Consider the following 26,443-nt stretch of genomic DNA (forward strand, 5'->3'; position numbering starts at 1 on the left):
TCTCTCTAAATATTACTACTGCAAATTGCAAAAGCAAGGAAGTTATGCTAAGTGATTACGAATCAGCTGAGGTACTGTGTCCAATTTTGAGCAAACATTTTAATTAAGAATGCCAAATGGAATGGTAGTTGTGGCCTGATTGGAGAAGCTGAGTTTCTTTCTTTACACCAATAATAGTTGAAAGTGAGTTGATCATGCTGATCAGAATTGTCACTTGTTTTATTCGAGTAAATTAGGAGAAACAGAATTCTTGTTCACAAATTTAGAGGAGACAGATTTAAAGTAATTGGCAAGAACAAGAGGTAAGATGAGAATGTTTTGTGTTGTTATGATCTGTGACAATGCCTAAAAGGATGGTGGAAGAACATTCATTACAAAGAGAATTTGTTAAGTATTTGCAGAGGAGAATTTGCAGGGCTATAAGGAAAGAATAGAGAGATGGAGTTAAATGTATGGATTGGAACGGCACGGACATGGTGGGGTGGGGAAAACCAAAATTGGAGGACATAAGTTTACAAAGAGTGGAGAAGGTTTTAAAAGGGACCTGAGGGGCAACTTTTTCACACACATGGTGTATGTATGGAGCGAGCTGCCAGAGAAAGTGGTGGAGCTGGTACAATTACAGCATTTAAAAGGTATCTGAATGGGTATATGAATAGTAAGAGTTTAGAGGGATACAGGCTAAATGATGGCAAATGGAACTAGGCGACTGACTGTGTGGAGTTTGCACTTTCTCCCCGTGTCAGCGTGGGTTTCCTCCGGGTGCTCCGGTTTCCTCCCACAGTCCAAAGATGTGCAGGGCCAGGTGAATTGGCCATACTAAATTGCCCGTAGTGTTAGGTAAGGGGTAAATGTAGGGGTATAGGTGGGTTTCGCTTCGGCGGGTCGGTGTGGACTTGTTGGGCCGAAGGGCCTGTTTCCACACTAATATAATCTAATCTAAAAAAAAAATTAATTTAGGATATCTGGTCAACTGAAGGACTGTTTGTGCGCTCTAAGACTGAACTTTAGAAACGTAACAAGGCATATGTTATAGCAGTATATTGTTGGAGAAGAGGAGTAAACAATGTTGAGATAAATTTATCATGGAAATTCAAAGGGTTAATTTTCCTTTATTTTCAGAAAGTAGCAAATCATGTTTAGTTCTGGAGTGATGCAATTGAAACTATATTCTAAGAAAGTAACTGCATGACAAAGGCTAATTCATCTCCAGTATCTATGTAGAGGTAATATAAAATTGTTTAAGTCCTAAAGAGGAATAAGTACCACTAATAAAATGTAAATTCATATCCTGTTTGCTAAATGGAAGACAAATTATTTAATGCAAAGCTTCTGAAATTCAAAAATAAGCATTTTGTAATTTTCTATTTGCAGAACTATGTTTGACAACGTTGGATTTCCATCAGGCACTCAAGGGATTTACACCTACTTCTCTAAGGAACACTAACCTACACAAACCAAAAGATTTAGGATGGGATAAAGTGGGAGGGCTACAGGAAGTAAAGCAAATTCTTCTGGACACCATACAATTATCTGTCAAGGTATGAGATCAGACTATTGTGCAATGGAATATTTTTTACTTAAGATTGGAGGACTAAGGCTAATTCACAGAAAATCAGTTTTGTGTTTTACTTTAAAATTCTCTCAGTATTTCCTGTGCATTTGGAGGTTGACTTTGGAATGTAGTGAATTTTATGGGTGTAAAATCTGAGAATCGCTATTGCCTTAATTTTGTTTGCAGCACTTACTCAATTATAATTTCCTAGACTTTGAAAATCAAAGGAGATAAATCAACACTAATAAAAATATCATTTCTGAGAATTCTGGAATGATTTGATCTCATGATTTTGAACTGTACAGTCTATTTGCAATATGAAGACACTATCACTTAACCAATTGAAAATTAATGGGATAACACTTATTATTGTGAACATTTTTGAACTTCACACCTCTGAGTACTGATTCTTGACACATGGGCAAGAAACACATTCACACTTCTCCTAGAATAACCAGTATTTATTGAACCTTTTGTCACAGTCATCTTGAATCCTCTTATATCTTCTGATCAACCCTTGTAGTATGTGGCCAAATTAATTTTTCTAAACTAAGTATGTAGGGGCTGACCAGCATCTTATCTCCTCTCATTTCTCTACTCTGCCAAGTACTGATTGTAATATCCATTAATGACCATCTGTGCTACAGCTCCTTAAGCAACAACGGCTTGCATTGATATAGCACCTTCAACATAGAAGAACATTCTAAGGTGCTTAACGGGCATAATAAGTCATAAGTAAACACCAACTCAAGGGAAGAGTGTTAAAGAGTAATCAAAATATCATCAGTTAAATGGATATAGGAGGCGCTGGAGGTATAGGGAAGGAAGTCTAGAATTTGCAGCAAAATAGCTGAAGGAATGACTATTAATGATAGAACAGAGATGTTGGATATTTGAAAGATCTGTCAAGGCTCTGGAGGAAAGATTATATAGCAGTTTACTGTCTGACAGATTGCAGGACTATTCAGAACTGACCAGGATCCCAGCAGAGATCCCGAAGCAAGATATTTCTGACTGATAGACAGTTACTGACTCAAATTCTAAGAGTTTAAAAACAAGCTGTCAAGAGAAAAATGTTTCAAAGTGATCCAAACTCGCTTAAACTCAACACCCACACTCTGGCTGACACTAGTCAACTGTTCAACAGCTAATCAGACCAGCACTCTTACCTGGTAAAAGATTTAAAAGAGACCTGAGCGGCAACCTTTTCACACAGAGGATGGTTTGTATGTGGAATGAACTATCCGAGGAAATGGTACATACAGGTACAGTTACAACATTTTAAAAGACATTTGGATAGGTACATGAATAGGAAGGGTTTTGAAGGATATGGGCTAAATGTAGGCAAATGGGACTAGATTAATTTGGGAAACTTGGTCGCATGAACAAGTTGGACCGAAGGGTGTATGACTTGGTGAACATACAATTCTCTGTAGCAGAGACATAGCAATGGGCAAAGTCAAGAAGAAATTTGAGGATGCGAATTTACTTGAGTTGGTGAATGAGCTGAAGCATATGGATGATTAATGATGCAATGCTGATCTGGGCATCATCAGATAATTTTAAGTCTGTATGTGACAGATGTATGTAAGGGTTTGGCAGGTAGCAACAATGAGTTATGGCAATGTGCTGCCCTTAGATGTATAAGAAGAGTTTTTTTTATCCATGTATTTCTTTATTCTGTGTTTTTCTCAATTAATGGCATTGAATGCTTTCAGTTAATTGTGAACTTACTAGGTATTTTAAAGTAAAATAGTGAACTGGGAGAAATTTGCTTTTGCTAAAAAATCAAAGAAGTTCTAATATATCATTGTTCGTTGCATAACCAAATTTTCACTTCATAGCACCTTTTAGAAATTTTATTTTCCTGAATTAGATTGTAGATGACTTCCCTAATATAAACCGTTTCAGTTAACAACAGCTATAACTTGTAGTTATATAGCACCTTTATAATTGTAAAGCATCCCAAGCATTTCTCAGGAGCAGAATCAAACAAAATAAATTGACACAGATCAAAGGAAGCAATGCATCAGTATCAAAAACTTGATTCAGAAAGTACATTTAAAGGTGCATCTTAGAGGAGGAGAGATACTGAAATAGGTTTACAGGGGAAATTTAGTGTTTGGGTACCAGGCAGCTGAAGACACAGTCACCAGTTCTGAGAAGGGAAAAATCGGGTATGCTCATGAGGTCAGAATTGAAGGAGGCTAGAGTACTCTGGTTGTAGAGCTAGGGTTGCAGAGATGGGTTTTGCTGATTCCATGAGAAGACTTGAACGGAGTGATGAGTGTGTTACACTTGAGGACTTGGTGCACCACGGACCATTCTATTTCAGTGGCTATAGTGTGACTGTTGAAGGCAGGGAAAATTCTATGAAATTAACAAAGTACAAATTGTAAACATTAAATCATCCATGTGAAAATATATTTTGAGACTAATGACCTGTTTAGCGTGAATTAGGTCACCTGCTTCATATAGATGTTTGAGGAATGTTACATTCAAGGATGCAAAGATAATTTAGCAGGAATGTCGTTATGTTTTCCCTGGAACAATAAATAAATTAAAATCAATGAAAGAAATACATAATATACTTCTCAAAATTATGGAGTCATAAAAATTGCATTTGTACTTTTATCCTTTCAGTATCCACAGTTGTTTGCTAAACTGCCTATACGACAACAATCTGGAATCCTGTTGTACGGGGCACCAGGAACTGGAAAGACATTATTAGCAAGTGTTGTCGCCAGAGAAAGTGGAGTTAACTTTATCAGTATTAAGGTAGGACAACATCTCAGTTCAATTCACATTTCTGTTGCCATGAATGCAATTTTGAAAGTAGCTATGCAGATAGTCCAGTGATTGTGACATTTCCACTTTCCTGGCTTGCCTAGAACATGTCAAACTTTTTTGATTTCTGTATTTAATTCCAAATAATCAAAGTTTAATGATTATCAAAGAATATGAATTATCTGCAGTTGAACTGAATCATTGACTGTAATATTGAGAAGCAGATTTTTAAAAATCTTAAGATTCTAAACTTTAAATTGAATATACTCGTGTTTAAATCCCTCCATGGTTTTGTACTCCCCAATTCCATAACCTCCAAACCTACATTTCTTTTATTCCTTGAGCATTCTTCATACTGATTCTAACCTCTCTGTAATCTTCCTTCCTTTGCCCCACCATTGGCATACATCTTTTCACTGAACATTGGTCTGCATTCTAACCTCTAAAATCCTTCAGTCTCTCTATCTCTATCATTTGTCCTTTAAGACTTTCCTTAAAACCCATCTCTTGAACTAAACTTTTGGTTAATCTATCTTGCATCTTTCTATAAATAACCAAGTGCTTTGGGGTAGGACTCTATTTTTTCATTTACTTGCTGCTGTGTTTTGGGTAAGTTTGGCAATGCCAGCATTTATTGCCCATTTCTGATTGCCTTTGCCTTTGAGATCATAAGACACTATGTCAAACTAATCCTATTATTAGTGTTAGTACATCCACAATGTAATTAAGGAATGAGATCTGGAACCTGAGGTAACAGGAGAGCTGGTGCATTAGGGTCAGACTATTGAGAGCTCAGCAGCAAGGAAACTGAGTGGGCTGGGGACAGATGAAGAGGCCCAAACTTCTGTCCTATGGAACCTGTTCTCTTCTGGGTTAAAGCACCCAATGCTGGCAATGAGCTGTTCTTAGCATGTTTATTTATTTGGTCGTAAGATATGGGTTTTATTGATTACACCAGAATTTGTTGTCCATCCCTAATTACCCTTGATATGGTGATGTGCTGCTTTCTTGAATTGCTCAGTCCATGGGGCTTGGGTGCATTCACAGTGTTGTACATTTCCAGAATTTTGATCCAGTGATAGTGAAGGAATAGAAATCCCAAGTCAAGATGGTGTGTAACTTTGAAGTTAACATAGATGGTAGCGGTCACAGGCTTGGATGTTGCTATTACTGCTGTGCACCTTGTAAACTGTTAGCATTGTTACCATTTTGTGTCAATGATGAATGAGCTGCCAATCAAGTGGGTTGTTTGTCCTTGATGGTGCTAAGCCTCTTGAGTGTTGTTGGAGCTGCATTCATCCAGGCAAGTTGGAAGTGTTCCATCACATTCCTGACTTGTATTTTGCCGATAATGGGCAGGCTTTTGGGAGTCAGGAGATGAGTTACTTGCTGCTGAATTCTATGCTTCTGACCTATGTTTGCAGTCACAGCATTTATAGATATTTAGTCAACCTGTTCAGACATGTTACAACTAACCTGGGGTAGGTGAAACTTGAACCCAGAGTTTATGACCAAGAGGTGAGGACATTGTGCCAAAAAAAGAACTGTTAAACAAATGTAGTCACCGGAATAAAACCTGCAAAGGGAAGCCCCAGAAGGACTACAATCCATTGCCTTAGCCATTCAACTATAAATATTGGCTAAGCGTACTGCACCTGGTATTCTCTGGTGGTCTCCCACCCAAGTACGAAGAAGGCCTAAGTCTGTTTAGCTTCCAAGATCAAACATTTTCAGATTAACGTGGCCATAGATTCACAGCATTTACATGGCTGGTCCAGTTCGGTTTCAGTAACCCTACGAATGTTGGACAGGAATTCAACTTGTGACAAAGCTGCTCATTTAACAGAGGCTTTTGTTTCAGAGAGGTTGTAAATGACACAAGTTCTGAAGATCTGGGGGATTGAAGGGTTTTAGGGCCAATTTGTTTACAGCTTAACAGATACCGCCTCAGGCAGAACACTTTCAAGTTTAAAAAACTTGTATAATGAAAGGGGTGTGGCCAGTCCTCCCAGCTCAGCCTTTCTCTGGGTTGTTCTTTTTTTTAATAGCAGTTGTGTGGAAAAGCTGTTGGAGTTCAGAAGCAGGCTCAGGTTGGTACTGTCTCAAACCTCCATCCCTGTAAGAACTTGTATTTGATTTTACCTTTTGTGCCAAGGGGTTTTTATGGGAATTGTAGCAAGTACTTTGAAACAGCATCATTTAGTGGGATGACCTGTTTGGTTTTCGGATAGGATAAGTTATTCGGTATTCTGTTTTCTGTTCTTTGTGTTTCATTCAGTAATCTTGTAAATAAATTCTATTCTATTTAACACTAAGTGGTTTGACAGCTGATTCTCTACTGGAATACCACTTTACACCTGCTTAAAACAACTAGCAAAGTTAGGGTTTGGGGTACCTTCTTGAAAGGCTTTGAGGGGGCCAGCCTGGTCCATAACAGATTGGGGGCACTTTGTGAGATTTGTTCCTTAGTTCCAAATTGGAATTAGAGTTGTTGGACCTGAAGGCAGCAAGTGGTAGGTATTAAGTGTCTTTTGTTCCAGGTGTTAATTTTGTATGGTTTAAACAGTGCTTGCATTAGCAATGGCTCTTTCAGTTTTCTGGGGGTGGAAGGAATGACTTTGGGTGTTTTTTCAAAAGATGGTTAAGCCAAGCTGCAGGAATTAGCAGACAGGCTGGAGTTGGAGCTGCCTCCTTCCAAGAGGAAAGGGGAGATAATTACAGCAGTAGCTCAGCATTTAAATTTGCTGGAAACACCATCTGAATCTTTAGAGATGGCTAATGTTCAATTGAAAATGAAGCAGCTTGAGTTTGAGGCAAAAAACAAGGAAAGGGCAACAGAAATGAAACAGAAACAATGAATTACAACTAAAAGCAGAGGAAAGAGAAAGAGAATGAATGACTTTAACAGAAGAGGGAGAAAAAGAGAGCACGTTTAAACTTCAGAAATTAGCACTTAGACAGGAAAGTCAGCTTGAAAGGATGGAGATGAAAGCTGAAGGTAAGCTTAGTGAGGATGAACGAACCCATGGTAGTCAAAGGCCTGGTGGGGATCTGTTTTAAATATATTCAAGCATTGCCTAAATTCGATGAGAAGAATGTGGAAGCCTTTTTTATTTCATTTGAAAAAATGTCAAAACAAATGTGGCCATGTGTGTTTTGTTGATCCAAACAAAACTTGTAGGTTGAGCTAATGAGGTATTTGCATCACCATCAGAAGAGGTATCTGGGGTGTATGAAGAGGTTAAGAAAGCTATCTCCAGTGCATATGAACTTGTGCCAGAAGCCTACAGACAACGTTGTGGGAATCTAAGGGACACTGGTCAAAACTGTATTGAGTTTGAAAGGATCAAACAAAGTAATTTTAAAAGGTGGATAAGAGCATTTAAAAATGTAGCAAAAGTATGATGCTCTAAGAGAGACAGTTATTTTGGAGTGCAAAAATTCACTTCCTGAAGTAGTGAGAACTCGTGTGGAAGAGCAGAAAGTTAAAACGGTAAGATTAGTAGCTGAAATGGCTGATGATTGAGTTGGTCCATAAAGCAAAGTTTGGCTTCCAGAATCAATTTCAATCTGTGAGGGATTGAAATTGGGGAGAAGAGAAATCCTCATGTGGAAAGAGAAAGGTGGATCTTGGTGAAGATCATAAGTGTAACTTGCCACAAGGTAAAAAGGGGACAGAGAAATTAAAAAGCTCTAGTATTTTCATTACAATAAAGTAGGCCACATGAAATCACAGTGTTGGTGGGTTAGAAGAAGCACAGGGAAGCCAGATGTAGGAAAACAGGACAAGCCAGTGAATTTTGTTGGAGTAATAATGGAAAGCACAGTGGAGACTAGAAAGCTGCACCAGGATGTACAACTTGGTCGGAGATTGGTTAAGGAGGAAGTGCCAGATCTTCTTAAACCATATACCTGCACGGTATATGGGCGGCACAGTGGTTAGCACTGTTGCCTCACAGCGCCAGAGACCCGGGTTCAATTCCCGCCTCAGGCGACTGACTGTGTGGAGTTTGCACATTCTCCCCATGACTGCGTGGGTTTCCTCCGGGTGCTCTGGTTTCCTCCCACAGTCCAAAGATGTGCAGGTCAGGTGAATTGGCCATGCTACATTGCCCGTAGTGTTAGGTAAGGGGTAAATGTAGAGGTATGGGTGGGTTGCGCTTCGGCAAGTCGGTGTGGACTTGTTGGGCCGAAGGGCGTGTTTCCACACTGTAATGTAATCTAATCTAAAGGTTATTCACATTGGCCAGGAGCAGTAGGTAAAGAGATTACAATATTAAGAGACACAGGATCCTCAGTCTGTGATGCTGAACGATGAGGAGATATGTACTTCTGAAGGACTATTGCCAGAAATGGTACTAGTGGTGGGAATTCATTGTGAGACAAAAAGCGCACAATTATGTAAAATGAGGTTAGTATATTCAGTGAAGAGTGGCAAATTCGTGGTAGGAGTACTGGACAAAACTCTCAGCTCCTGGAATGCAATTTGTCCTTGCTAATGATATAGCTGATATGCTGGTAAGAGTGCAGCCTAATCTGGCAACTGAAACATTGCAGGACACACATCCTGGAATTTTTCCTGACTAGTAGCAAGGTCACAAAGTCACCAGCTGAAACAGGAGAGATCAAAGAATACAGATAAGAAAGTTGAAGTGGAATTTGCAGAAACCCTGTTCGGTCAGATGGTTGAGATGAAGCAGGAGCAGATAGATGACAATGCAGACATCTTTAGCTCAAATAAATTAACTGAGTTACAGCAGAAAGATGAAAATTTAAAGCAGTTGTATCAGAAGGTATACACAGAAAAAGTATATGAATGTATCCCTGAATGTTGTTTTCTTGAAAATTGTCTTAATGAGGAAATGGAGACCGTCATACATTCTGCAGATGAGAAATGGGCAGAGGTTCATCAAATTGTATTGCTAGTGGGGTATAGGAAGGAGGTGTTGAGTGATGCATGAGCTATCACTTGTGGGTGTCATTTAGGAGTGAGGAAAACACAAGTTAAAATACAAAAACATTTTTACTGGCCTGGACTGCACAAGGATGTAGTTGAATTTTGCCAGACATGTCAGACAGGTAATTGGAAAACCACAGGCAGTAATAAACAACCCTCCCCTCCCCCGCCACCCAATATCTATTCCTGCATTTGAGGAACTTTAATTGATTGCGTAGGTCCTCTACCTAAAACAAAAAGTGGGCATCAGTATTTGTTAACAATAATGGATGTGTTGACGAGATTTCCAGAGACTGTCCTATTACATAACATCACAGCTAAAAGGATTCTAGAGAATTACTCAAATTTTTCACTAGATACGCCCTACCGGCAGAGATACTATCAGATCAAGGGTCCAATTTCTCATGAAAATTATCCAAGGAAGTTATGGACAGCTTAGGAATAAAACAATTCAAGTTTCTACTGTGTACCAACCAGAATTGCATGGAGTGCTAGAAAGATGGCATCAGACATTAAAGACCACGTTGAGGGCTTATAGTCAAGACGATCCAGATGTTTGGGATAAGAGAATTCCGTTTGTACTTTTTGCGATCAGAGATACACCGAATGAATCGACCAAATTCAGTCCATTTTGATTAGGTTTTGGCATGAAGTGAGAAGAACATTAAAATTGGTTAAGGAGAAATTGGTAAGTCAGAATTTAGAGACCACATATTTAGACGATGTGTCAAATTTTAGGGACTGATTTAAATAGAGCTGGACAGTTGGCTAGATAGCATTTAAAAATATCACAGCATACAGTAAAACTGGAAGCAGACAAGAAATCTGAAATTAGTAATTTTGCTATCGGGGATAAGGTATTTTTTAGTGTTACTTCCAATGATAGGTGAACCTTTAAAAGCAAGGTTTAAAACTTTGAAGTTGACCTTATCAAGTTGAAAGGGAATTGAGTGAGGTGAACTACTTGATAGAGACTCCAGACAGAGAGAAACCTGTGTGTCATATGAATATGCTTAAAAGGTATTTTGACAGGAAAAGAAAGCAAGCGTGGAATGTGTTGATTACATCACAAAGGGAAGAACCAAATTCAGAGGATTCTGAATTGGACATCCTCAAATTAAATTGGACAATGAGGAAGTTGTTAAAAATTGGGATAAATTATTAAATTACCTTCCTGCGGAAAATCAAAATGACCTGAAAGAGTTATTGCTATCACATGGGGAGATATGTGGAAATAAGCTCGGAAGTACTAACCAAATTATGCATGATGTAGATATGGGAGATGCTGTTCCGATTAACAACATCTTTATAAGCATGACCCTCTAAAGTTGGCACAGGTTCAAAAGGAGATTGAATGGATGCTCCAAGACAATATAATCGAAGTGAGTTAGTGACTGGAGCAAACCCATAGTAATGGTGCCAAAACCAGATGGTACCCAATGGTAATGTATGGACTATTGCAAAGTCAATGCAGTTGCAAAGACTGATACATATCCTATTCCGCATTTGGAAGTCTGTTGAGAAGGTGGGACAAGCAACTTATATTTCTTATTTGGACTTGCTCAGAGGATACTGGCAGGTACTTTGTCAGAAAGAGAAAAGGCAATTTTGCCTTTAATAATGCCAAATGGACTGTATCAGTATAAAGGTAAAAACAAGGACTGCAGATGCTGGAAACTAGAGTCTAGATTAGAGTGGTGCTGAAAAAGCACAGCAGGTCAGGCAGCATTCGAGGAGCAGGAAAATCGACGTTTTGGGCAAAAGCCCTTCATCAGGAATAGAGGCAGGGTGCCTACAGAATGGAGAGATAAATGCGAGGGGGGTCGGGTGGGGAGAAAGTAGCATAAAATACAATAGGTGAATGGGGGTGGGAATGGAGGTGATAGGTCAGAAAAGAGGGTGGAGGTGGTTAGGTGGAAAGGAAGATAGGCAGGTAGGACAGGTCATGAGGGCGGTGCTGAGATGGAAAGTTGGAGCTGGGGTGAGGTGGGCGGAGGGGAAATGAGGAAACTGAAATCCACATTGCCCTGCGGTTGAAGTGTTCTGAGGCAGAAGATGAAGCGTTCTTCCTCCAGGTGTCGGGTGGTGAGGGAGTGGCGGTGGAGGAGGCCCAGGACCTGCATGCCCTCGGCAGAGTGGGAGGGGAAGTTGAAATGTTGGGCCATAGGGCAGTGGGGTTGATTGGTGCGGGTGTCCCGGAGATGTTCCCTAAAGCGCTCTGCTAGGAGGCATCCAGTCTCCTCAATGTAGAGGAGATCGCATTGGGAGCAATGGATACAATAAATGATATTGGTGGATGTGCCGGTAAAACCTTAATGGATGTCGAAGGCTCCTTTGGGGCCTTGGATGGAGGTATGGGTGCAGGTTTTGCAATTCCTGCGGTGGCAGAGGAGGGTGCCAGGAAAGGAGGGTGGGTTATTGGGGGGTATGGACCTGACCAGATAGTCACTGAGGGGACGGTCTTTGCGGAAAGCAGAAATGGGTGGGGAGGGAAATATATCCCTGGTGGTGAGATCCGTTTGGAGGTGGCAGAAATGTCGTCGGATTATGTGTTTATGTGAAGGTTGGTAGGGTGGAAGGTGAGCACCGGGGTGGTTCTGTCCTTCTTACGGTTGGAGGGGTGGGGTTTGAGGGCGGATGGGCGGGATGTGGACAAGATGCACTGGAGGGCATCTTTAACCACGTGGGAAGGGAAATTGCGGTCTCTAAAGGAGGAGGCCATCTGGTGTGTTCTGTGGTGGAACTGGCCCTCCTGAGAGCAGATACGGTGGAGACGGAGGAATTGGGAATACAGGATAGAATTTTTGCAGGAGGTAGGATGGGAAGAGGTATAATCCAGGTAGCTGTGGGAGTTGGTGGGTTTGTTTAAAAAAAAAAAATTCAAATTCAGTGTCAAGTCAGTCATTAATGGAGTTGGAGAGGTCCAGGAAGGGGAGGGAGGTGTAGAGACAGTCCAGGTGAATTTAAGGTCGGGGTGGAATATGTTGGTGAAGTTGATGAATTGCTCAACCACCTCGCGGGAGCACGAGATGGCGCCAGTGCGGTCATCAATGTAGTGGAGGAAGAGCTGGGGGTGGTGCCGGTGTAACTACGGAAGATGGACTGTTCTATGTAGCCAACAAAGAGACTGGCATAGCTGGGGCCCATATGGGTGCCCACGGATACCCCTTTGGCCTGGAGGAAGTGGGAGGATTCGAAGGAGAAATTGTTAAGGGTGAAGACCAGTTTAGCCAAACGAATGAGTGTGTCAGTGGAAGGGTACTGTTGGGGACGTCGAAAGAGGGAGAAACGGAGGGCTTGGAGGCCCTGGTCATGGCGGATGGAGGTGTAGAGGGATTGGTTATCCATGGTGAAGATGAGGCGTTGGGGGCCTGGAAAACTAAAGTCTTGGAGGAGGTGGAGGGCGTGGGTGGTGTTTCGAACGTATGTGGGGAGTTCCTGGACTGGGGGATAGGACAGTATCAAGGTAGGTGGAGATGAGTTCGGTGGAGTAGGAACATGCTGAGACAATAGGTCGGCCAGGGTGGTCAGGCTTGTGGATTTTGGGAAAGAGGTAGAATCAGGCGGTGCGGGGTTCCCAGACTGAGGTTGGAAGCTGTGGGTGGGAGATCTCTTGAGGTGATGAGGTTCTGTATGGTCTGGGAGATGACGGTTTGGTGGTGGGGGGGTGGGGTCATGGTCGAGGGGGCAGTAGGAGAAGGTGTTTTCAGTTTAAAGTCATGCCACTTGGCATGAAAAATGCGCCAGCCACATTTCAGAGACTAACCAATAAGATAATTGCTGGATTACTCAACTGTGTTGCTTACATTGATGATCTGGTGATTTTTAGTCATACATGGAAGGAACGTTTACACCATTTATCAGACTTGTTCGATTGACGTTAGAAGGCAGGCTTGGTGATCAATCTGGCTAAGTGTGAATTTGCCAAAGCCCAAGTCACCTTCCAGGGCCATGATATTGGACACTCATAAATGGCCCCATTGGATGCAAAAACAAAGATAATTGGGGAGTTTCCCATACCATCGATAAAAAGAGCAGTGCTATGGTTTCTGGGATTGAGTGGATTTCATCAAACATTTGTGCCACATTTTCGCAGTGTGGCTGCTCCACTCACTGAATTGCTAAAGAAAGGCAAGAAATTTCAGTAGACGACACAGGTGCCAAATGTCTGGGGGTTGAAAGGTTTTGGGGCCAATTTGATTACAGCTAACACACTGCCTCAGGAAGAAGGCTTACAAGTTTTTAAAAAACTTGTACAATGAAAGGGGAGTGGCCTGTTCTCCCAGGTCAGCTTTTCTGTGTTTATTTTAACATAGCAGTTGTGTAGGAAAGCTGCTGGCTGGTTCAAAAGCAAGGTACTCTCTCACAAACTTCAATCATGTAAGAACTTGTGTTTGATTTTACCTTTTGTGCCAAAGGATGTTTATGGGTTTTGTTGCAAGTATTTTGGCACAGCATCATTAATTGGGATGATTGGTTGGGTTTTCGGATAGGATAAGTTATTCGGTATTCTGTTTTCTGTTCTTCGTGTTTCATTCAGTAATCTTGTAAGTAAATTCTGTTTTGTTTAACACTAAGTGGTTTGACCAGCTGATTCTCTCATGGAACATCACTTTACTTCTGCTTAAAACAACTAGCAAAATTAGGGTCCGGGCTACCTCCTTGAAAGGTTTTGAGGGTTGTGGCTTGGTCCGTAATAAACTACAGTAATGCCTTAGAATACCAAGTGGGATTGGTGCGATTCTCTCTCATTTGATCAGTAATTGCATGTGTGTGAATATTACTTGCCGCTTAACAGCCCATGCCTGAGTACTGTCTAGGTATTGCTGCAAGTGTGTATGGGCTGCATCATTAGAAGTTCTAAATAGAAACAATAACTTAGCAACTATTAGCAAGCATCCCACCTGACTCAAAACTTCATTATGGAGGGGACACCATTGTTCAATCATTTAAGGATGATTGAGCCAAGGGCAATGCCTTTAGGAGCACTTACAACAATCTTCTGGTACTGAGATATTTAGTCTCCAACAGTCATGACCATCTTCCTGTGTAGTATGTACCTGCAGCTAGTGGGGAGATTTCTTATTCTTATTGATTTAATTTTGCCTGATGTTCCTGATGTCATGCTTGGTCAAATGCTACCTTGATGTCAGGAGCTGTCGTCCTCATCTGAAATATAATTCTTGTCCATGTCTGAATTAAGACTGTAGAGGTTTGAAGCTGAGTGGCTGTGACAGAACTCAAATTGACTCAGTGAGCAGATTATCACCAAGTCAGTACAGCTTGATAGTACTAATGACTGAACGATTAGGTTGATAATAATAACTGGTTAGATTTCATTATATTATTTTGTAGACAGTCAATACCTTGGCAATGTTCTATGTTTCACCATTTTAGCATGGTCCACAGTATTTGTACCCTATGCTTGTTATCAAATGGACCAAACTGAATTGTTTGGCATCTGTGATGCTGGGGACATCTGGTGAAGGCCAATGTGGATCAATCGTGCAGACTTCAGACTTTCGTATCCTTTAGTTTGTCTTTTGCGCCCACATGCTGGGTTGTGCCAACGTTCAGGATGGAAATGCTCCTGAAGCAACCAGCTCTCGTTTATGAATTGACCATCACTGTTCAATCGGATTGGCTATGCTTTGATCTGATTTTTTTTTTGGTTGTGGGATCTTTTCACTCTGTTGTTTAGCATGTTTATAGTCCTGTGTGGTACAGTACCTCATGTTAGGTAGGCCAGGCACAGTAAGTGCTTTGAAAATTATCAAACCACTCCTGATTCTTTGGCCTAATTGTAATAGTGACGGATATGCTGGGCTATGAGATGATAGACTGATGGCCTACAGTACCTCACAGATGCTCACTCAAACTGTTAGATCTGAGCTGAATTTATCCTTTCAGTATGGTAATAATTGGAGGGTATGCTCATTGTGGAGACAAGATTTCATCCCTTCAAGGATTATGCTGTGGACATTGCTGTCAATACTGTCATGGACAGATTTGGATAAATTGATGAGGACAGGTTAAGCAGGCTTTTCCCATTTATATTGGTTCTCTCCACACTTGCAGCAGTCCTCTCTGATGACTTTGTCCTTCAAAGAATAGAGAGTAATAATGCTGCTCAGTCACTTTAGATGGTGGGCTTTCATGCCCCTGTCCAGTGTACATAGTGTCCTTGTTGTTCTGTGTGCTTTTTCTAAATGATTTTCAATATGGATGAGTACTTATTCTTCAGATGAGAGGGAGTCGTAGTTGGTAGTTAGAAAGGGTTTCCTTGCCCATGTCTGACTTGGTGCTGTGAGATTTGATGAGATGTCAGCTCCTTTTCTTCCTGATTCAATAAAACTATGTGTTTGCCTCTTTTTGGCCTGCCCTGTAGCTAGGACAGGACATACTGTGCAATGGTGTTGAAGGAGTTCAGGATATTACTGTGTTTGATCTTCTAAACTTCTAAGTTTGACCATATCAGGCTGTTGCTTGACTAGTCTGTGGGACAGATCCCCCTTTGACAGAAATTCCCAGACGTTAGTGAAGGAATGTGCAGGTCCAAGTGAGGATGGCTGTGCCCTGTTTCATACCTGATCATTTAATTAAGTTGCTGGAGTGTAATCTATCATGTTTTATTCTTATTTTACTTTACTATTGGCATGCTATGCTACGTCGGAATGAAATTCTGTTCCAGGAGCCTACGTTTCATCAACTCTTACAGCACTAGGTCAGACATGGTCAAGGAAACCTCCTTCCAATTACCATTTACTAACTTCGCTGAGCAGAGGTGGTAATTAACAGTGAGTCACGTGCAGGCCAGTTTGGATGAGAATGGCAGATTTCCTTCCCAAAAGCATGTAATGAGCCAAATAATAATTTAGGAGATTCATGGCCATCATACCTGGAAGGATCTTATTTATTTCCAGGTTTATTGGAGTAATTGATTTTAAGTTTCTCCAGTGCCTGTGCTGTGCTATGACCCTCTGCCTCTTGATAATTAGTCCAGACTTTTGGTATATTGATTCAGTAATATTACCAATATGATATATACCTGTTAAGTAAAGGGAATAATAAGTACATGTTTTAGAAGGTGGAGGAGAAAATCTGTTCCCGTCTAGATGTTCACATTTCTATAATCAGCCATTAATGTATAAAACTTTTGATTCTACAGTACTTTCCATGAGCTGAGTGCTCCAAGGCACTTTATAGCCAATTAAGTACTTTCCCAGTGCAATTACTCTTGAAGTAAACAGAAAAGCTAACTTGCAAACAAATAGAAATGAAATGACCTGTTGTTTGTGTTGGTTATTTATTAGGGCATCAGGAAGAACTCTTTAGTGTTCTGTGGACTTGTACATCCGAGGGAGGAGAAAGCTTCAGTTTCACAACTTAGTCAAAGGATAATATGACAGAAAGTTGAGGAACACTGCACAAATGTACAAAATTGTCTGCCTAAATTATGTACTCAATTCTTGGGAATTGGACTTGAACCTGCAGCCCTCTGACTCAAAGGCCAAGACCACTAAGACTAATGTTTAAGTGCTATGTAAGGTGCAGCCCATAATATTCATCCCATTCTTCTGTCATTCCTATAGTAAGATCTGCTTACTTTCTCTCTAAGGTGCAGAGCTTGCCTTCATAATACAGCATGACCTGTGTTCTGCCACTTGGTGTTACAAATTAAGCACTTTTTTCCTTTATTCTAGTGTAGAATGAAAGCTTGCTGGCAAGGCCTGCATTTGTTGCTCATTCTTAGTTGTCCTTGGATTGGTTAGCTCTTTAGGCTATTTGAGGGTTGTTAAGAAACCAGCAGATTTGTTTCCTGTATAGTGACCATTAGTAAACCACGTTGATTTTTGCGATCATTAAGAATGCTTATGTGGTTGCCAATAGACCAGCTTTTAATCCCATATTTAATTACATTCAAATTTCACCATCAACTATGGCCCACCCAAATCTGCACTGACCCAAGAATACTAGAACAGTGGCTGAGAGCCAAAACCAATACATCACCGCTTTCCTCACCTTACAGATGTCAAGGAATCTGTTGCAGTGCTATCATAGAATTTAGAAATCTGGTACCGAGAAATTCTTGATATTCCTAATTTGATGCGCTGGAGCAAAATCATAAAACTGTCAAGATAGAGATTAATGACTATTTGAATAAATTCATTTCACTGATTTCCAGTCTTTTTTCCCTACAGGGTCCTGAACTGCTGAGTAAATACATTGGTGCAAGTGAACAGGCAATTCGTGATGTTTTCAGCAAGTATGTTCAATCTGACCCAAGTACTCTTATGTTAATTACTGCAGTTTGGTGACTTGCCAAGAGAGTGACAAGCCAATGTTTTTCCTTCATAATCAAAAAGTGTGGCGCTGGAAAAGCACAGCGGGTCAGGCAGAATCTGAGGAGCAGGAGAATCGATTTTTTGGGTATAAGCCCTTCATCAGGAATGTGGGGGTGGGGAAGGGAATGGGAGGTCAGATAGCTGTGAAGGCAATAGGTCGATGCAGGTGGGGGGTAATGATAGGTCAGAGGGGAGGGTGATGTGGATAGGTGGGAAGAAAGATGGACAGGGTAGGACAGTTTAAGGGTGGTGTCAAGTTGGAGAGTTGGATGTGGGATGGGGGGGGGTGGGGGGATGAGTAAACTGGTGAAGTTGATGTTGATACTGTGTGGTTGGAGGGTCCCAAGGCATAAGATTAGGCGTTCTTCCTTCAGGTGTCGGTTGTTTTGGAATTGTCGGTGGAGGGGGCCCAGGATTTGCATGTCCTTGGCAAAGTGGGAGGGAGGTGTTAAAGTGGTCAGCCACAGGACATTAGGGTTGTTTGGTGCATGTGTCCCAGACAGAATCCCTGAAACTCCCTTGTTAGGTCCACGCCCCCACCCTCCACTCGCAGCACCTTCCCTTGCCGCAAGAAATGTCAAATCTGCGTCCACATCTCACCCTCCTCTCCACCCAAGGCCCCAAAGAATCCTTCCACATCCAGCAGAGATTTTCTTACACATCCAAACATCTCATTGACTGTGTCCGTTGCTTTCAATGTGGTCTCCTCCACATTGGGAAGACAGGACGCCAACTCACCAAATGTTCCAGGGAATGTCTCTGGGACATATGCACCAAGTAACCTCACCACCCTAAGGCTGACCACTTCAACTCTCCCTCCCACTCCGCCAAGGACATTCAAGTCCTGGGCCACCTCCACCGCCAAATCCAAGCAACCCAACACCTGGAAGAACACCACTTCATCTTCCACCTTGGGACCCTCCAACCACACAGGATCAACATTGACTCCACCAGTTTCCTTATGTTGATGCTGTGCATCTCTGGTGGAAGGACTTAATGTTGAAGGCAGTGGTTTGTGGATGGAATAGGGTTGGGCAGGGGGTGTGGAAATGCTGTATTATTACAGAATGGAAAAATTGGTATATATTTACTGTACTGCCATAATGCTGAGCAGATGCATGTTGTGTCTGCAACAGTTTGGCTAAGTGGTGCAGCTAATTCTGGAGCATGTCTTCAGTACTGTTTCCAGAAGATTGTCAAGACATTAGTGTCCACTGCCTTCATCCATTTCTTGATACGGTTTGGATTGAACTGAATTGACTGAAGCGTGTTTTCTATGGTACTAAAGCTCTCAGGAGAAGGCTCAGATGGATCATCTCTGCACTTCTGGAGTTGTTTCCTCCTCTTATAGTTGTTCAATTATCAAACTCTGGATGTGGCAGGACTACAGAGCTCTGATCTGATCTCGGTTGTGGCATCCATTTGCGCCTAATTACACGCTGTCTCTGCTGCTTAAGTGAAAGTAATCCTGTTTTCAGCTTTGGCTGAAAAGCTCTCCAATCCCAGTTGATGCAAATAGGGGCTCCCTATGATCTGATGGCTTAGCAGCTTTTCTATCAGAAGTCACATGATACCAGATTGTAGTCCAAAGGGTTTATTTGAAATCACAAGCTTTCAAAGTACTGCCCCTTCAGGTGAACTGCAGCACTTCACCTGACGAAGGGGCAGTGCTCTGAAAGCTTGTAGTTGGTGTCATGTAACTTCTCACCTTGTCCACCCCAGTCCAACATTGGCACTGTCACACCATGGCTTTTCTGTGACCACATTTGGGAATGCTGTATTATCATATAACTGGAAAAATTGGCATATATTTACTGTATTACACAAGCTTTGTCCTTGTCACTTTTTTGACTGCTATTTTAAACCATTAAAACATCTGTGTGCACTGACCACACTTCTGTAAGTATTATGTTCTTACATGCAGTTTAAATGAGTTTTTAAAAATGTGAATTCAAAGAAATAAAATAATTTTCTCTTCTACATTTTGATCTCTAGGGCACAGGCTGCTAAACCTTGCATTCTTTTCTTTGACGAGTTTGATTCCATTGCACCTCGTCGTGGTCATGACAACACTGGTGTAACTGACAGAGTTGTCAATCAACTGCTAACACAACTGGATGGAGTTGAAGGATTACAAGGTATTGTAAATTATGGAGGAGGAAGTGAGGATTGCAGATGCTGGAGATCAGAGTTGAGAGTTCGGTGCTGGAAAAGCACAGCAGGTCAGGCAGCATCCGAGGAGCAGGAGAATCAACATTTCAGGCATAAGCCCTTCATCAGGAATGAGATGAGATCAGGATCTCATCTCATTCCTGATGAAGGTCTTATACCTGAAACGTTGACTCTCCTGCTCCTTGGATGCTGCCTGACCTACTGTGCTTTTCCAGCACCAAACTCAATTATAAACTATGGGGTAATTTGAGAGAGATGCTCACAATTACGATGGGTTGAAATTGGGCAAATAGAAACAGGCTACTTTGGGCATTTAAGAGGTATAGATAAAATGTATATAAGAGAATTAATAATGGGATATAGGAGGATGCCTTCTTTCCGATGAATTTCTTTTGAGTCTGTGAAATGTATATTGAAATTGCTGATTGAAGCAGTTTGTGTCAGCTGTGAATCAGTTCACAAACTTGTCTCGGAGTGAGATTCTATGTTCAAGTTCTGTATGACTTGAGCAAAACATTTAGGCTGACACCAACAAAATACTGAGGCAAAAATGTTGCAGATGCATTTATTGGATGCAAAAATTTCACATGGAATTATGCAATAGAAAATCGGGAGTCCCATCAATATTTATCCCTTTAAACTACATTACTAAAAATAAGTTATTACATTTCTATCCTACTGTGAGTGCAAATCGGCTATCTTGTTTCCTGCATTATTTCAAAAATGCTTAATTGTAAAGTGCTTTGGGCCTGAGGCAGCGAAAGACACTATATAATTGTAAATGTTTTCTTTAGTTGCAGTTTCAGAGCTTTATTTTGTGATTAATGGATATGCTCGCTCTTTAAAGGAAATCCTGTTTTGAATTCAAATCAGACCCACACCATTGGATTAATTCCAGTGGGGTATTGCTGAAGTGCACCATCTTCATTTTTTGTTGAACAAATGGTGGATGAGCTATTATGACTTCTCAAACTGAGGCACTTTTTAAACTGAAAGCTGAGAAGTGAATTAAATTTTTAAAATAAGTATTAGTTAATTGTAGATAAACTGAGTTTTCTCTTCTGATCAAGCCAAAGTAGTAGTTATCTAGTAATCACTAACAATATTGTCTACAGGAGTTTATGTGTTGGCTGCCACAAGTCGTCCAGATTTGATTGATCCTGCTCTGTTACGGCCAGGTCGTTTAGATAAATCTGTTTACTGCCCACCTCCAGATCAGGTATTGAAGTTGTACAATATTTATGGTGTAATCCATGCAGGAAATTTGATTTATTTAGATATTTTTAGGTGTAAATAATTAAAGCATAATTCTTCCTCCACTATGGACACTGTTATTTAGGAAAGTTGATTGGAACATTCGCAACTTTTCAATGTTTCAGATAGTTGACCAGTTGACATTTGATACATTAGAAAATTTGTCAATGTGTTTGAGTCAATGAAACAAGTGCCTGAGAGCTCTACATCTATCTGTAGAAGCTTTACTTGTGCAACTATCTTGTAGAAATTGATTCAACTTACGCAGGATCAGAGATCATAATTTAGCAGAGCCAAAACTGTCAGCTCACCAGCTTTGCACAAGTGTTCCTATTACTTAACCAGGTAAAATTGCACAATTTCCTGGAGCTGTTGTTTGTTGCTTGTCTGGTTTGACTAATATGGATATGTGGAACTGTTTGAGAAGAATTTGTGGTCCTCAAATGGTGGGTCTAAAGTACCTTGGAACAAACCAGATTTTATGAACCTACATGGTTCAATTTTAGCTGTATCAAACCGGTATAGAGATGTTCTTGTTTTAAATTATCATTGTCTGATTAGTCACTATGAAGCAATTTCAAATCCAGATCCCTGGTAATTTTTTGCACTTACGTCCCCTTTGAAGATGATGCACACTGCACGGATAAAACTATAATAGTTAAGTTACAGCTTTCTGCTTTATCCAAATCAGAGTAACAAATAAAGGTTTTTTTGATAATACATCTTTTCCAATTGTGCCTTTACTGATTTTATGATATTCCAAATACTAAAAGCAAACCGGTATTGTGCTGTGTATTATTTATGTAGTATACATCATGATAAAAACATGCTTTTAATGTGGATTTGATGTAAGGAAGGTGCTTCCACTGAAAGCAAAGAATCTAAAATGTACATCATCCAAGTTCTTGACAAATTTGCCTTGTCATCACATTGTTGAAGTGGGTACTGGACTTATGCACTGTGCACTATTTTTGAATTTTTTACATTAAGATACATGTTACATATCCTTCTTCTCCCCTTTCAGGTAGCACGCTTTGAGATCTTGAAAGCTTTGAGCCAGTCATTATCCTTGGCAGATGATGTTGATTTACAGCAAATAGCAACTATGACTGAATACTTTACTGGAGCTGACTTGAAAGCTTTACTCTGCAATGCCCAGCTGGATGCAGTTCATAGCACCATATCATCAACCGTATTCCGGGTATGTGCATCAAGTGGAAAAGCATTAAACTTGAATATATTTTGTTTTGCCTGTGGCTGTGGATGCATATATTGCAGGCCTAATAATGATGTGACCTACATTCTGCTGCCTGCTGTGCCTTCTGTGAACCCATTATGTGATGCAGACGCTTGTGTGCTCTGGTGATCCTTTAAGCAATGCAGTTTGGAGAACCTTGCTCCTGCTCTGGCCAACTATGGCAGCAAAGTCAAGATGTGTAATGGGGCGTGGCAGGGATGCATCAGACAAGTGTAGTCCTCAATGGCAGGTCTGATAAAAAGAGATGGTGCATTTCCACAATTCAGAATGTGGGTGAATCCACCAGGGGCAAGGTGGTCCTCGTCAACATAACTGAACAGGTTACTGAAATCTGATCCCCAACCCAATATTGTGTGTACAATGATAATGTCCCACAGTCCCCAAGTTAACAAATTCACACAGACTTTCATCGGTGTTCATTTGCTGAGGTTTGTGGTGATGGAGAATTGGCCATGGGGACAAGGTAATGAAACTGGGAGTTCCTAGTCAAGGATATACAGATAGCAGATGCATGAAGGGTTGTTGGAACAGAGGTGGCTTTGCACAGCAGAATCTGCAGCTGAGCAGTGCTTTTCAGGATCCCCTCTACTCTCCTCATTTGTAATAATAGCCTGTTCCACTTCAGAACAATTGCAGTCATCGTAAACCCTCAAGTCTCCAAAGTGACAGTGCTGCCTTCTTGGGAATGGGCAGCTGAGGGAGCAAGCAGTGCTACAAAGCAAGATGCAGCACCACCTTGAAAAGGCAAGACTGTTCTATTATCCACAGATGTGATTTTCCCATCTAGAATAAGAACTTGGATGTGCTGTCATAATTCCCTAATTGTATAAAAATGGAAAATGAATGACATTTCACCTCAGCTGTAATCAGTATGCCTCTTTGAAGGGTAGCAGCATTGATGTTAAGGATTGTGAGAAGCTTGCTACTGTTTGTTCAAAATGGTGACAACTTGCTCATGTATTGAGACCAAACACCTTGATGAGGCAGAGTAGCAGTGAAAAGATAGCAATCCTGCATTCCGGATCCCTCTACTCAGGGGTATCCTGTCCTACGTGCCGAGACGTGGAGATAACAATCAGCCCAGTTAGACACATGCAGACCCATGTCAGAAACTCTCAACCCTAAGCAGACCTCGTCCTTGAGTAAGGGAACAGAGATGGTTGTAGACGGTCAAATTTGCTATCTAGGATCAGGATTCAAATTTACTGTGAATGGAGGTAGATTTGACTTGCTTTGACATAAACTGCCCCCGTTGACTATGTAAATTTTGGTGCAGTAATCCAGTCTCTCTTTTCAAAATAGTTAGAGCGATTCAGATCTCCTGGATATACTTAGAACTACCTTTCTTCAATTAAATGTTTGCAGAGGATAAATTTTCTTGTTGCTACCTTTTGCATCTTTATTTTTTCTTTTGTAGGTGAGCTCTGCATCACCTAAAGAAATTTTAAGTTTTGCTGTGCAGAAACTAAACTACTGTTTTGCCTCCTTGTTGTTTTTTGGCACTTAACACTGCGCCAACAAGTAAATCTTTATATTGTTAATGTGTATATTTTGTATTTTATTTACCTGGTTGATCATACCATTTATAGTTACTTTTCTTCAAAGATGCATATTTCACAGGCAGCATTTTTGTACCAGCAAGAATAGTTTTCCAAATGTTAATTAGCATTTTTCCATAATTTATCAATCTGAACAGTGCGATCATATGAGATGGATCAATGTGTAGTGCACTAACAAAATACAACTTTGCTGCTTTGTTCTAGGATGCTGGTTCAGGTTCCGATAGTGATATGAGTCTATCCTCGATGATCTTCTTGAATCACAGCAATGGTTCTGATGAGTCCACAGGGGATGGAGAAAGATGGTTGGAACAGTCTCCAGTTTATCTGGATACCAGTGAAATATTACCTGACGATCCATGCCCTAACATCTGGCGCCTTTACTTTGGTAGTTCTTACGAATCTGAACTTGGAACTGGAACTTCTTCAGAGCAGGTCAGAATTATATTATAAACTAGTCTAATTAATAAATCTTAACTTCCTTTGATTACCACCTTGAGGGCTGTTCCTATGTTTCAAAACTAAGTTTGCTGTCTGAATCTATGGATTGTCCACAGCAGCAGATGCAGCTGTGGAAAAAATGTTTATTAAAGCAAATTGATTTAATTTCACTATGTTACTTAGTACAATTTATATATAATGTTATTCTTTTTTTTTTAAGTTGAAAGATTAATAAATTGAATCAGGCAGAAAATATTGAAGAAAAACTTTAGATCTAATTTGATGTAGGTATAGTGTAGAGTAATGCAGTTATTTGTTTACTTTAGTAAATGCTAAATCAGAATCCACTCATTATATTGTCAGTACAGAATAAGGTTTATCTAACATTGTAGCAATTCTGTTCAGAATCACTAATCAGCTAAACATCTATTATAGAATCATAGAGATATACACCATGGAAACAGACCCTTTGGTCCAACTCGTCCATGTCAATCAGATATCCTAAATTAATCAGATATCCTAAATCCATATTCCTCCAAACCCTTCCTATTCATATACCCATCCAGATACCTTTTAAATGCTGTAATTGTACCACCTCCATCACTTCCTCCGGCAACTCATTCCATACACCCAACACCCTCTGCATGAAAAAGTTGCTCCTCAGGTCCCTTTTGAATCTTGCCCCTCTCACTTTAAAACTATGCCCATTAGTTTTGGACTCCTCCACTCTAGGGGAAAAAACATGTCTATTTACCCTATCCATGTCCCTCATGATTTTATTAACCTCTATAAGGTCACCCCTCAGCCTCCAACCCTGGCAACATCCTTGTCATTCCTTTTCAAGTTTCACACTATCCTTCCTATGGCTTAAAGACCAGAATTGCACATAATATTCCAAAAGTAGCCTAACCAATTTCCTGTACAGCTATAACATGACCTCCCAATTCCTACACTCAATGCACTGACCAATTGAGGAAAGCATACCAGATGCCGCCTTCAGTATCCTATCTACCCGCAACTCTATTTTCAAAGAACTATGAATCTGCACTCCACTGTCTCTTTGTTCAACAACACTCCCCAGGACCCGATCATTAAGTGTATAAGCTCTGCCCTGATTTGCCTTTCTAAAATGCAGCACCTCACGTTTACCTAAATTAATCTCCACTGGCCCATCTGATCAAGATCCTGTTGTACTCTCGGGTAACCTTCTTCACTGTCCACTACACCTCCAATTTTGGTGTCATCTGCAAACTTACTAACTGTAGCTCCTATGTTCACATCCAAATCATTTATATAAATGACGAAAATCAGTGGACCCAGCACCGATCCTTTTGGCACACCACTGGAATCAAGGCTTCAAGCTTGAATAGCAACCCTCCACCACTGCCCTCTGCCTTTTAAGAACTGCCTTAAGCCAGTTCTGTATCCAAATGGCTAGTTCTCCCTATATTCCATGTGACCTAACCATGCTAACCAGTCTATCAGAAGGAACCTTGTCAAATTCTTTACTGAAGTGCATATAGATCTCGTCCACCATTCTGTCCTCCTCAATCCTCTTCATTATTTATTGTAGAAACTCAGTCAAGTTAGTGAGACACTATTTCCCACGCACAAAGCCATGTTGACTATCCCTAATCAGCCTCCCATTCTTCTTCTGAGTATGGTTTTTGATACAATTGCTTTAGTTTTTCATCTTTGTGTTGTAATTCGGCTAATTTCTCTGAACTAAAAAGATCCAGATTGTTCTTCCACCTGTTCTTGTTATCTTTCTCAACCATTGATCAAACATAGTTTCTGATAATTGAATTTCAACTTGCTTGTCTTTACTCCTTGATTTCTCCTCCTATTTTCACCTGTGGCTTTGTTACCACAAAGTCTGGAAAAAGTCTCAGGATACACTTGCTATAATACTTCAGTTGCCTGATAGTCCACTGGCTTTTCAATCATAGTAGGCATCACTCCCACCTGTGACCCAGTTACTGTCATTACCAAGGATCAACTGTATATCTGGAACAGAGAATTTCTCTATTACTTGTGTCAATACTTCACCACATTTCACTGGACCCTCCAACCTCACTTCTGTAATGGAAAACTGCTGTTCTCACCATGAATTCC

The 26,443-nt window shown here is 40.7% G+C and overlaps 1 protein-coding gene across 3 annotated transcripts in view; it reads left to right on the plus strand.

Moving 5' to 3' along the window:
* pex1 (peroxisomal biogenesis factor 1) overlaps positions 1–26,443 on the plus strand; it is a 109,707-nt gene that overhangs the window by 69,383 nt on the left and 13,881 nt on the right. For all 3 annotated transcript variants that reach the window (XM_043689702.2, XM_087987046.1, XM_043689703.2), the window contains 7 exons: positions 1,375–1,541; positions 4,199–4,333; positions 17,501–17,565; positions 19,640–19,782; positions 20,932–21,035; positions 22,095–22,271; positions 24,092–24,322. In XM_043689702.2, coding sequence (XP_043545637.2) covers positions 1,375–1,541; positions 4,199–4,333; positions 17,501–17,565; positions 19,640–19,782; positions 20,932–21,035; positions 22,095–22,271; positions 24,092–24,322 — 1,022 coding nt within the window. The remainder of the gene's footprint in view (positions 1–1,374; positions 1,542–4,198; positions 4,334–17,500; positions 17,566–19,639; positions 19,783–20,931; positions 21,036–22,094; positions 22,272–24,091; positions 24,323–26,443) is intronic.

Source organism: Chiloscyllium plagiosum, unplaced genomic scaffold, assembly GCF_037043375.1.
Source record: "Chiloscyllium plagiosum isolate Xiang-an unplaced genomic scaffold, Cpla_swu_hap1 HiC_scaffold_5, whole genome shotgun sequence".
NCBI classification, from domain to species: Eukaryota; Metazoa; Chordata; class Chondrichthyes; order Orectolobiformes; family Hemiscylliidae; genus Chiloscyllium; species Chiloscyllium plagiosum.